This window comes from Fusarium pseudograminearum, chromosome 1, assembly GCF_000303195.2.
Source record: "Fusarium pseudograminearum CS3096 chromosome 1, whole genome shotgun sequence".
NCBI lineage: Eukaryota > Fungi > Ascomycota > Sordariomycetes > Hypocreales > Nectriaceae > Fusarium > Fusarium pseudograminearum.
The window spans coordinates 2,592,074-2,604,314 of record NC_031951.1 but is presented as its reverse complement, the minus strand read 5'-3'; the positions used below and the strand labels follow the sequence as shown (position 1 = coordinate 2,604,314).

The window sequence follows — 12,241 nt, the reverse complement described above, 5'->3', positions numbered from 1 at the left end:
GGGGGGGGGGGGGGGGTACGTACCTACTCTACCCTCCAGTTAGACATTTTGTTAGCAGAGGTTCCACCTTGAACCGAACCAGCCTCCTCCTACACCTATCAACTCCTTTTTGTATGCAGGTCAGGTCCTAAGTCAGGGCATTTATTTAGTTACATGGAGCCTTGAGATCCATCCCTGCCACATGTTCTGCATCCAACGGGTAGATAGTTGTTGTCGTTAAAAGGCGGTCACACTACCTACCTACCTAACATAGGTAGCCAACGTTGAAGCAGCTGCCCTTTATATCACATGTCATCAACTGCACTCTACAAACTCTTGTCCGAATAAAGCATGTGCTTCAAGTCTTCTCTAATCAATCTACTGGCTTTTTTGATACCCAACAGCGGGTTCTAGCGGGATCGGACCGGTACCACAGCGGATAAGCTGATGAAGCTTGAATCATACATCTCTCAGCCAATCACAAGTCTTTAGCTTGAAGGATGGGTGGATGAATGCAACACCCCGCCGAGGGGTACGCATCGAGGGGAATTGGTTTGATTATGATATGAGGTTTTGTTGATACAAATTCATCAACGACAATACAACTCACATTCACATTCTTAATTTTCTCGTAATCCTAAGCCTGGAAATAAAACTGCCAAAATGTTGCTCAAAGAGTCTCACGTCGATGTCCCTATCACTGCCAATGGCAAGGATGGCACCATGCGTGCGTCTTTCCTCCATCTCATCAACTTATAACACCAAAGACTTATACGTGATCAGGTATCTTTGTCTTCCATCCTACTATTCCTGGATATCCCAATGCGTGAGTATTGTGAAATCTACCTAATCCATCCTCCACTGATCAACTATCCAGACGATTCCCAGGCGTGAGTCTCTTCAGTGAGATTTACCAAGGTTAGTATTCAGTCAACTTCTTCTTCCTTTTACAAGACCCTAACTTATACCTTCAGTCACCGGTCCTGTGGCTCGCTTTGCCCGCCAGATCGCTGGCCAGGGCTACATCGTTGCCGCTCCTTCATCATACCACGACTTCACAGGTCCCGAGGCTCTCAAGTACGACGCCGAGGACACTGACCGTGGCAACAAATACAAGATCGAAAAGGTTTCATTATCTCTTACGCTACAGTCATCATTTCAACTCGTGCTAATCATATACAGACCCTCGAGTCTTACGACGCTGATTCGTATGCTACCGTTGACTATCTCCTCTCACTTCCCACTTGCACAGGACGCATTGGTTCCACAGGCATGTGCCTCGGTGGTCATCTTGCCGTCCGTGCTGCTGTAAGTATTCTTTCTCAATATCGTTCCATCACCCATGCTGAATATGTCCCAGCTTGACCCTCGCATTTCTGCTTGTGTCGGTTACTTCGCTACAGACATTCACTCTCGCACACTGGGCCCCTTCGATGCTCCCAACACTTCCTCTACCGCCCCTGCTAACAGCAACCACACTTTGGACCTTTTCCACAAGTTCAAGGGCGAGGTTGCCATGATCTTTGGAGTGAAGGATACTCACGTCCCTGACGCTGGCCGTGATCTCATCCGTGCCAAGCTCCGTGAGGCTGGTGTCGTCACTAGCTTCTACGAGTTTGCCTGGGCTCAGCATGCCTTCATCCGTGATGAGCTCAGCAAGGGTCGTTACGATCCTGCCATCACCAAGGTCTGCTTCGAGGTTCTGCTAGAGCTCTTTGGTCGTGTCCTCAAGACTGACCTAGGAGCCAAGGATGGCGATGTCCCAGCACCAGAGCACGATTGTTAAGGTAAAGATCAATCAATAGGTATCACGATAAAAGAATGAAACAATGTTTAAAAGATATATGTATAAGGTGTAATAATAATCTAGATTCTTTACTTCGTGAAAATGAGAGCTGCTGATTTGCAGTTCTTGAATAACCTTCATAAACCGGTACACCTGCCCAATTTTTATGTGAATAAACCAATCTGAGTAGTAAAAAAAAAGAGATGACTGTCCGTCCTAGTCTCTCAAGTACACCGAATGCCAACATAGAAAAATCCAATCCCGACCCAAATAACGTCCTCAATATTATTACTATCAATACACAATCTTCAGCCGTTACACTTCTTCTGAACCAGTTCCAGGTCCACTAGCGCTGGGGAGCGGGAGGTGGCCCTTGAGGAGGTGGTCCAGATGGTCCCTGGCCGGGTCGTTGCATAGGATGGGCGGTGTTGTATTGGTTGCTGCTGCTGGCATAAGGTTGGTAACCTTGAGAGCCCTGCTGTGAGGATCCAGGAGCGAGGTTGGAGTGGTAGGGTGTCGAGCCCATACCAGTCTCGGCCTCCTCATCGAAGGGGCCATGGCTGGCGCTGCGAGGACTTGCTTGCGTCAATTGGATGCTAGCCCGAGGAGCTGTCTCGAGTGACAGTGAAGGAACAGCTTCGCCGGCCTTGCGGCGACCGCGAGTGCTCTCACGCTTGAGATCCGTACGCAAGGTCTCAATATCTCTACTACGGTGCATGTCCTCGTGGCCATCCAGTGTGTGATTATCACTATTATCCCAGACACCAAGGCCAGCAGCGGGAGGGCGCGAGTTAAAGCCTTCAGCGGCTGCCGCCTCGGCCTCAGCAGTATTCCCCTGCTTTGAAGTCGGCACCAGGCGAGCTTCATCGGTAGCCTTGGCGGCATCATCACGGCTCTTCTTGGCAAATTCGTCGGTGACAGAAACTGAGTATGTAGGGTTGGTGGGTCCACCAAGAGTCTCACCACCACCACCAGGGGCAATAAGAGGAACCTTCTTCAGGGCCAGAGCCAGGGCACACATGAACTTGGAGCGACGGCTGGAACGGACAGAGTCATTGTGCCAGTTGGACTTGTGAGCGATAGTAACATAGAGCAGAAGTTTGTCGAGGTTACCGACACCACCGACGCTGATGCTAAGATCGGGCTGGAAGTCGCGGGCGTTCTCGGGCATACGGACAAACTTCTCCATCTCAAGGCGGAGCAGCTCAATATCCTCGAAAGATGTGTCAAATGAAACGTTGACTTCGACGGTCTCGTGCATGGATCTGCTACGAGAGATGTTCTCAATCCACATGTTGTTGAGTTGAATGTTGGGGATCTGGACGGTCTGCATGGTATCAAGGCGGTGGAAGACGGAGTACAAGAGAGAGATCTTGTTGACAACCATCTTGGTGCTGGTAATATCGACACGGTCACCAACATCGTAAGGGTGCTTGACGAACAGGAAGATACAAGAACCGAGGAACTCCTGGGCAGTAACCGCGAAGATGAAGGAGAGTGAGAGAAGGGTGGTTCCGGCAGTGGTAAGGGTCGCAATGAAACTGCTCTGGAAGAAGGCAACTGGAAACAAGTTAGTTAAGACATAAAAACAGGCCCGGTTTGTACTTACGGAAAACAAAGATGACAACCAGTAGAACAACGACAAGAAGGATCTTATCGAAAGCCTGAAGAGCTTGACCAATATCCTTCATGCCTTCAGCGATGGCCTTTCGCTCGGTACCGATCTCAACCGTTTTTCTAACCATCTCGTCGAGACTGATGTCACCGTTATCGTCGCCATCGATCATGAAGAATGCCTCCTCAGCCTCATCCTTGTAAGCGGGTCCAAGAACTTCCTGGAAATCGTCCAGAGTGAGTGACTCGTGACCCTCGACAACATAGGACATCCAGATACGGCGACCCATGGCCTCAGATGACTTGTTCTTCTCAAGAGCTTCGATAACGATGGAATGGGCCGAGTTGGGGTTGAAGACTTGCTTACCAGCGATCTCAGAGGCGAGATTGCCGAAGACGGAAGCGACCTTGTCTCCAACCTTGCCAACTTCTCCGATGAGCTTCATGGGAGTGGCAGAGCCATTTCGCTTGTGACCCTTCTTACCACGAAGCATCACCTCAATGCTATCGTTGATGATGGCGTCTTCATCAGAGAATTCTTGGCAGTGCAGGGGGAAGAGAGTGCGAGAGGCATCAAAGAGAAGACCGAGGAGATGAACCTCTCGCTTGGACTCCTTGATACGATTGGCGAATGAACGCTGGTGGTACGAAATACCAATGAGCTGCACAATTGCCTTCTCACCAAGGAAGACGGCGGACGAGACGAAGAGAGCTCCCAAGACACGACCCATGGTACGGACCCAGGGGACATAAGTCTTGCTTCTATCCTCATCTTGCCACAAGTTCTTGAAGGTGACGTACGAAGCCAGGGCCCAGAAGAAGAAGGAGAATGGGAGAATGAGGTTTCCAAGAACAGTTGCGTACTTGCGAGTGCCCTTGCTGACGACTCCAGTAAAGAACATGAAGATGGATGGCAAGAACCATGCAACTACCTTGGCAGCCCAGCAAGACAACCACATGATGAGAACCCAGAGGAAGATCTTGAAGAGAGGAGGGCCGTCATCGCCGGCTCGGTCTCCATCATTATTGAATTTGCCGATAGGGAGGGCGTCCTTCTTGCCAATAGCAGACATGACAATCAGAGGAATGGCCAGGAGAAGACCAACGGGAACGACGTATACAAGATATCGAGTGACAACAGAGAAGTTAATGATCTTGTTGTACAGTCTGCCCATTGCGTTCAATGAGGCATCGTCTCCTCCGGTACCAGTACGGGCGAGACCCTCGCCCATTCTTCGTCGACGTCCGCGGTGTCCATGGGATGAATTGAGGTTCTCTTTTTCGGTGGGAGAGGAGCTGTCTTCGGGGCTCATGGGCGATCCCATATCGGCTCTTCGAAGGCCGCTGCGGGCAGAGACATTGCTCCTGACCGTGGTGAGCTGGATGCCTTCCATATCGTTCGCGTTGTTGCTGTTGCTTCCACCAAGAGGGACAAAGCCTGAGTGGGAGTGGCGCGAGTTGCGAGGGGAGAGCGAGACGTGGCGGTTGACCATTCTCGGACTCAATTATATATCGAACTCCTACCAGGGAGCCGAAGGCGCGGAGATATTCGAGGACGAGAGTCGAATATTCCGAAGGTGCTGGAGGTGATTGACTCGTCGGGTCAAATCAAGCGGATGATGAAACCGATGGTCGTTTTAGGATATGAAAATCTGGGAGTGCTAGGCAGGGAGTGAGACGGCGGTAGGATATCAAATCCTTAGTCGCAATGATCGTCTCTTGTAGAGTCCTGTGAGGTCCAGCAGGGGGTAAAATAGGAAAAGGGATAATTATCTATCTGCTGGAGACTGGCTCGAGCTAGATGATGCCGAGAGGCAGGTTGGGGGGCAATGATGAATGCCGATGATGTATGTAGTGGATTCAAGGAAACAAATGCAGACAAAGCGCTACAGCAATCCGATGGTCATAGAATTCTCTTTTCCTAGAATACTTTCTGTGACAGAAAAAACGAAGGTCGGAACTGATCTGCCGTCTTTCTCCAGCGAAGAACGGACAAGAACAGAACAGGTTGGTTGTGTGGTTGGTGCTATATCTATCTAGGTAGGATAGACAAAACTGAGGAACGAGAGAGACAAGACCTAGGAAACAAAAAGATGGGAATGGGAAGCGATCTAAAAGGACAGGATTTGGAAAGAGGTTAGAGGGGAGGCCCGGGGTGGTTATAGGGAAACTGGAACGAGCGTCTTGTTGTGGAGAATGAAGAGGGAAAAGAAAGTTGGGATGCGAGAAAGAAGAGCTACAGTAGAGTTGAAGTCAATCAATCGTCCATCGACGAACGAGATTTCTGGGATCATGGATTGGGTGGAGGTTCCCTGCTCCTTCCCTGTCAGTGCTGCTTAGGTAGGTACCTGTGCTCAAGCTCATGTGAGTGTGAGTGTGAAGGGGCACTGTGCTCAGGCCTGTGGGCAGGGCAGTTGGATTTCTACAGTGAGAGAGTGATTAATTACTACAGTCAGTTAGGTCTGTTTCTATTTGAGGTTTGTTCCGCCTTGCCATCCAAGCACATCCTGGGAATACCAAGCCGGGACTCACAAACCGACAGTCCCGTAATGGTCTGGCTCGCGAAAGGGGCGCTCGTGGGTTCATGTCCAACTGCTAAATAATCAAAAAAAAAGTCTTGGGTAGTCTCCATTGCTTCCATCGGCCACAGCCTAGCGGGTCAGAGGTCAAAGTCCCTGAAGAAGGGGGCAATTGTTATCCAGACGAGTGAGCCACCTATTCAGGTTTTTCTCTGTCTTTTTCCTCTTTCTAGCCAAGTAGCACAGCTACATTAATGCTCATTGGGCCTTTCTGGTGGCCTCTCCCGTACTGTACAGGAGCAAGAGCCCTACCAGCTGAAAGGATCCGCGACAGGGTCCCCAGACACGCTGCGGGCTCCTTGAATTTTCTTTCCCTTGGCCGGACTTTTCTTCCATTTTCCCCTTCACTTTCATCTGCCTTTACTGTACATATGTAGATGCCGGTCTTTCAGGGGCACCCGGACCCTCCCAATTGAGCCATGTCCTCCAATGGCAGACCTCTAAAACGACGTTTTACAACGCCGGGCCAGGGGAGGCGCCGCCCCTGGCAGCCACAGACAGCCATTGACAGGTCAGAAAGGCCCCCTTTGTTTCACGTCTCCCAATCGGGCTCGACGACTACGCGGCCAAAGAGCCAAAGAAAAACTCGGACTGGACGAACGCCTAGGCGATTCTAGGTTCATGAATACAGTGCAGCTTACTTTATAATTTAACTTGACAGGAATAATACAAGATCAGGCAAGACATGGATGACATGGACTCTGGTACGAACCGAATGCAACGAACGGGCAGGCAAGCACAGGTAAATAAGAATGCATGACATTTAAGTTTTCCTGGCAACTACACAGCAACAGCCCATCATCTTACACCGCAATGCTACAGTAATTATGGCGACACGACATGGCCATTAGTATGCCCCAAGGAGATGGAGACAGCAGATTCGATACGAGAGCGAAAGGTCAAGTCATCGTTCGGCTAATAAGTTAATAATAACCGTATCTTCTCCATATTTATTCCACCTTTTTCTTATCCACTGCGAAAAGCTTCAACTAGCCCAGAGTCCAGCTCTCTTCTCCCGTCATGGAAAAGATGGACCCGATAATACGTGAGATCTCAGGTGGTCCATCTCCCGATCCCACATCGAGAGCTGATGTTTCTCGATCACAGTGAAACACTCACTGTACCACTACTGCCCTTTTGTGTAGTGTTCCTGGTGTCGAATTGGGTGACATTGAACACTGTTTGTTCAATAAGTCAGACGATGGTATATGCATCAGCGACATTACAAAAGTTTCTTTGCTATTTTTTTTACAACAAGGCGCAACGGGCGGCTTCATAATTTCGACACTAACAATTAACCTTTTGACCCTTCAACGGCTCAACTTCCCCCTTCGTGTTTTTCAACGCCTGGCTTAGGTAGGCTAGCACCTCTTCGGACCGCGTCCAACGTTTGACTTTGACGCGCAACCTACTCCCGCAGTCAAAACAAAAGACAAGACGAAACAAGCCAACCTTTTTTTCCCTCACCATTTTAGGAACTTCTAGCGTCTAGTTACGCCACCATAAAAATAACCACGAATTCTTGTTGATGGTCGTAGTAGTGTAGATCTATTCCAACAGCGTCAACACTGGCATTGGCATAGGGATGATACTGATTCAATGCTCAGGGAGAACCATTATCCAACACCTGTTATGAATTATGTTTCAAAAAATACTGAAATTCGTGATCTACCTAGTGATATTTTTCTACTAACAAAATCTTGCTAATGCTATCCAGAGATGGAGTGATGACTGGCCCCTCTATGTTGCCACCGGCTGAAAAAACAAGAAACCGAATCATGATACAACAGTGGTTCAACTGCAAAAGTCAGTCCTGCAGCCCCTGCAGACACGAATTGACTAGTTCCAGTTAGTTTTTAACAGCGTGCCGAGTCAGAATGGAAATAACAGTTTATAGCATGGAAAAGAAAAGAATAAAAACGTTCGCTAGTTGACAGGTATGCCGCATTGACTTCTCCTGTTGATAATCGAATTCTAGTAAAGGTTACAGTCTCGAATATTTGCTTCTTTTTTTCTCGGAAGAGTTTCACAATTATTCGCAGTTAATTGTTGTGGTAAGAGATTGCTCTACATGTATAGATGATTACCTACTATGAAACCGTTCTTGTAGTCCCCTTTACTCTCGCAACGCGACACTTAATTGGGGTCTCTGAACGAATGATGCACTGTGTTGTGCTGCACTGTCTGTCAGAGTCCCAATGTCCAGGTTGTCTTCTGTAATGCAACCCTCTGACCAGTCCCGGTCCTGGACCTGGAGAGCACCAGTAGCCTGGGTCAACATCTCGCTTCAAAGCAACGACCTTTCTTACTTGTTCTTTACAAAATTTCAACTCAGCCGTCATCAAAAAAATTATTGAATATTGATATTGACATTTGCCATCATCAGACTCCTCTTCTAACCGCTGAACCCTTAATGTCTCACCATCTTCCCACAGCATCCATGTCCTGCCATCCACCAGCATGCCCATGATCAACTACGGAAACGCCCTCCACAACGCAATGTCGATCTCATTATCCGTCTGGAATCCACGTCGGTCGATCATCAACAACCACGTCTCCGCTACGAGCAGGAAGAGGTCAGTGAGAATGCAACGTGATCTGATCGATCACGCATCCCCCCGGAAAAGCTCGACCGTGATCCAGTACTGCAACAACGCCCCCAGCTCGTATTTTTGTCATGACATGTCAAATCTCGATATCAGATCGCGAAACATGAAGCGAGGCCGTATACCTATGTCGTCACTTGTAACACTTGTATTGCGATGATAAGCGCGCGGTACAAAACACCATGACGATGAATATGAATCCGCCAGAATTGTGCTAGGTGGTTTTTAGTGTCTGCAACCTCGGCCTCGGCCACTTTGCCAATGCTTCCTGATCCAGAATGACAACCGCTCTTCGGGCATTCTTTCTAGCCTCTTTCTCTCATCCGAATGCTGATCAATGGACAACAACAAAGTGGAGATGCCGATCACCATTCTTGTCTTGTTTCGTGGGGCACAAATCCCAAGCTCAGTATGACGGAATTTCGGGGTCTCACCAAAAGCCAAGACGGTCCGTTTCGATAGTCCAGTTCAGCTCAGATTTCCATAGTCCACATGTGGGTGTTTGTTGTAAAATCGACTCACGGCCTCGACGACGTCACTAAGCAGTTACTAAAGAGCTCGGCGAGTTTCCACTTCAGCTTGGCTTGTTGGGTGGTGAGTTGCTCGTTAACTAACAAGCCAGGTAGGGACTCAAGGGACTGAAAGTGGCAGAAACAACATAGCTGCGGTCGTGATGACTTGTGCTTCTGACGTCACGACATCTAAGACATTCAGCTCGTCCACCTAGCGTTAGTGGGCTGGGGAATTCATCTCCTTTCAAAATAAAAAGACAGACATTGTTCCAATATCATTTCGCTTGCTACTTTGTCGTGCAGGGTATCATAAAGTGCAGTACAGTACGACAGCAGTACATACTAACCAGACAATTGCTCCAAATCATATCATCCCAATCAAATTCAAAACGCCAGAGTCGTGATATCACTCGCTCCACATCAAAAATCAGCCTCATCTTGTCGCCTGAACTCCTGACGTGAGTCCAATGGTATCCTTTAGCTCGACTTTCGCCTTGTCGTTCTCGTACCCGTAGTCGCTGCCGTGGCTGTCTTCCGGCTCGCCAACTGTGTCAAACTGATATAACGGATCCAGCCTGGCTTCCCGCTGGAATAAGATCCATCTCCTGATCCACCAGGGAAGGACTTTAGTAACTTGGTATCTCATAAACACGCGTGTTGGTACTGCAAAGATGTAATCCAGTTCCTCTAGCGTACGTTGCTTCGTCTCCGGTAAGAACAAGAATATCATGACCAGAGCAATGATGTTGAAACCCGCGTACATCGCAAAAGCACCGATGGCGTGCAACCTCGCCAGTATTAGTGGGAAAGTGATGGACAGAACTGCTGCCCAGAACAGACATGTTGCTACAGCCCATGACATGCCCACCTCACGATGCGACAAGGGAAACACCTCGGCCGAATAAGTGAAAGGCACAGGTCCCTCTCCAGGCGAGTAAAAGGCTGCGAAGAGATAAACGAAGAGAGCCACCAGTGCCATGTGGAGTCCACCCGTACCCGGGATCAATGTGCATAGGCCTGCCGCCAGCAATGTCCATGCCATCTGAGGAAACGTAAAGAGCAGCAGAGATCGTCGGCCAAAGGTATCTATCGTCCATATCGCAGGCCATGCAAAGACGAAATTGACCAGACCAAACCCCATCGATGCCAGCAGGGCCTCGTTATCGGTGGCTCCGGCGTCTCGAAAGACGCTTGTCGAATAAAAGGCAATGATGTTGATACCGCACATCTGCTGGGCAATCATGACCACAAAGGACGCCAAAGTGGCTCGTCGCACACGGGGTATCGTAAAGAGTTCAATAAAGCGTTTCGCATAGTTTCCTTGTCCGATGAACTCGAGCTCGACCTCGAGTTGCGCATGGATGTAGTACAGATCACGAGCGGCCTGTACCGGGTGGTTTCTCAGTCGTAACAGGGATTTCATCGCATCGCCATAGCGATTCTTCTTCATATACCAACGAGGAGACTCTGGACAAAGGTAAATCAAGAACATCAAAGGCACAGCTGGAATGAAAGCCGAGCCTAGCTGGTATCGCCATGCATTGTGGCCAATTTTTGTAACGGCAACGTTTGCACAGGTTCCGAGAAATATGCCAAAAGCCGTCCACATTTGCCAACTCATCACGAAAGCACCTCGGATAGGGGCAGGAGAGTTCTCGGCAGCGAAGATGGGGACTATCAAAGCAAGTTAGTTTTTTGAGTAGACAGCATGCCGCGCGGGCCATATATATAGAAGGAGGCTTGCCTGTTGAAGCCTTGGTACCCATGCCGATACCAAGAAGTATACGACACGCAAAGAGCTGCCTCCAACTGTTACAAAAAGCACTTCCAATTACGGGCCAAAGGCAAAAATTGGCAGAAAAGAATATTGTGCCGCGACGGCCAAAACGCGAATTGAGAGGATCCGAGAGCCAGCAGCCAAAAAGAGCGGTCCCAATATAAGGCGCCGAGTTGACAAGACCGACGAGTAGCTTGTCATGTATACTATCGCCGCCAATGCCGAAAGCATACGGAAACTCGAGGTTGGCCCCATTTGAGCCTGTCTGGTCCCAGCCTTGCACAGCGGCGCCGATAGAGCACGTTGCAACGGTCAAGTAAAGAACAAAGGGAACTCGCCACTTGTGAAGGATCTCGTCTCTGAGTGCTTGAACCTCTTCATCATTTAGCTTTTCGTCTCCTTCAATGTCCTCATAGCCGGTGGGATCCTGGGCGACAAGAGCACCCTTGCGGATGAGAGGGCGATAATGGTCGAGGTCCTTTTTGCGGCAGAAGTCGTCCACATCGGCCAGGAGTCTTGCTCGGGGAAGCCCCCAGAGAGGATTCTTGATTCTTGGTGATGTTAGTGGTGAAGGCGACGAAACAGTTTTTCGGGTGGACGTACTTGGCTTCAACGTTTGCATGCAGATTAACATAGGCTTCTGAGGGACGCCGTGCATGTTCGATCATGGAACTAGAAGGATATTCATTGGTGGTCCTTGATAGACTGGAGGGAATTGATCAGCATGGGGATCGGCAATACATGAGTTGTAGTATGAACATGGGTAGAGTCCATACCGCTCTATGTCGTCTTCGCCGCGATTCGGCGCCATGTTGTAGAAGAGATGACCGAATAAGTGGTGGTGCGAGTACACTTGATTTGAAGATGAGAAAGGGCCGTTGCCCAAGAGCAAAGATGACCGAAACCAGCCGCAAGTAAATGGTGAGGGTCGCTTGGGCTTAAGCTTTTGGGCGGCTGAGGTAAACGAACGTTAGATTGATTGTCGCGACCGTTGAGATGAGATGAAATGACGATGATTCCTAACGGGTGTCGTCGGGCGATCGCCTCTCGAATGTGGGGTTGGAATGAGATGAATCGAGGCACAGTCAAAGCAGAGAGAGAGAAAGAGCAAGGATTGTTTGGTTGTCGCAGAGTATAGAATATGCGTCATGAGGGTTATTAAAACACTGAAATCAATCGCGCAGGTGATTCCGAATGATTTGACGTGGGTATTAGTTGAGAAGGTTTGAAGGGGGCAAAGTTGAGTCGAAGGATCCAGGCCCTTTCCTCTGTTTGTCGTCGGTTAGTTTATGCGACAAACCCAAAAGTCGTCTTTACCTATGAATCGAGAACTGGAAGGGCGAGACTTGAGACTAGCTAATCGGTGGCAGTAAGTTATCCTGGAGAGG

At 49.1% G+C, this 12,241-nt stretch overlaps 3 protein-coding genes across 3 annotated transcripts; 1 reads left to right on the top strand and 2 right to left on the bottom strand.

The window, feature by feature from the left end:
- Positions 1–642: 642 nt before the first annotated feature.
- On the top strand, positions 643–1,765 carry FPSE_00620 (uncharacterized protein; the record flags this gene model as incomplete). Its single annotated transcript, XM_009253740.1, has 6 exons — positions 643–706; positions 763–805; positions 857–897; positions 954–1,105; positions 1,162–1,287; positions 1,340–1,765. 6 exons carry the CDS (start codon positions 643–645, stop codon positions 1,763–1,765), a joined length of 852 nt encoding a protein of 283 aa, XP_009252015.1.
- A 346-nt stretch (positions 1,766–2,111) lies between these two features.
- Positions 2,112–4,872, bottom strand: FPSE_00621 (uncharacterized protein; the record flags this gene model as incomplete). Its single annotated transcript, XM_009253741.1, has 2 exons — positions 2,112–3,325; positions 3,375–4,872. 2 exons carry the CDS (start codon positions 4,870–4,872, stop codon positions 2,112–2,114), a joined length of 2,712 nt encoding a protein of 903 aa, XP_009252016.1.
- Positions 4,873–9,509: 4,637 nt separating this feature from the next.
- FPSE_00622 (uncharacterized protein) lies at positions 9,510–11,664 on the bottom strand (the record flags this gene model as incomplete). Its single annotated transcript, XM_009253742.1, has 4 exons — positions 9,510–10,750; positions 10,893–11,404; positions 11,457–11,558; positions 11,630–11,664. 4 exons carry the CDS (start codon positions 11,662–11,664, stop codon positions 9,510–9,512), a joined length of 1,890 nt encoding a protein of 629 aa, XP_009252017.1.
- Between the last annotated feature and the right edge of the window lie 577 nt (positions 11,665–12,241).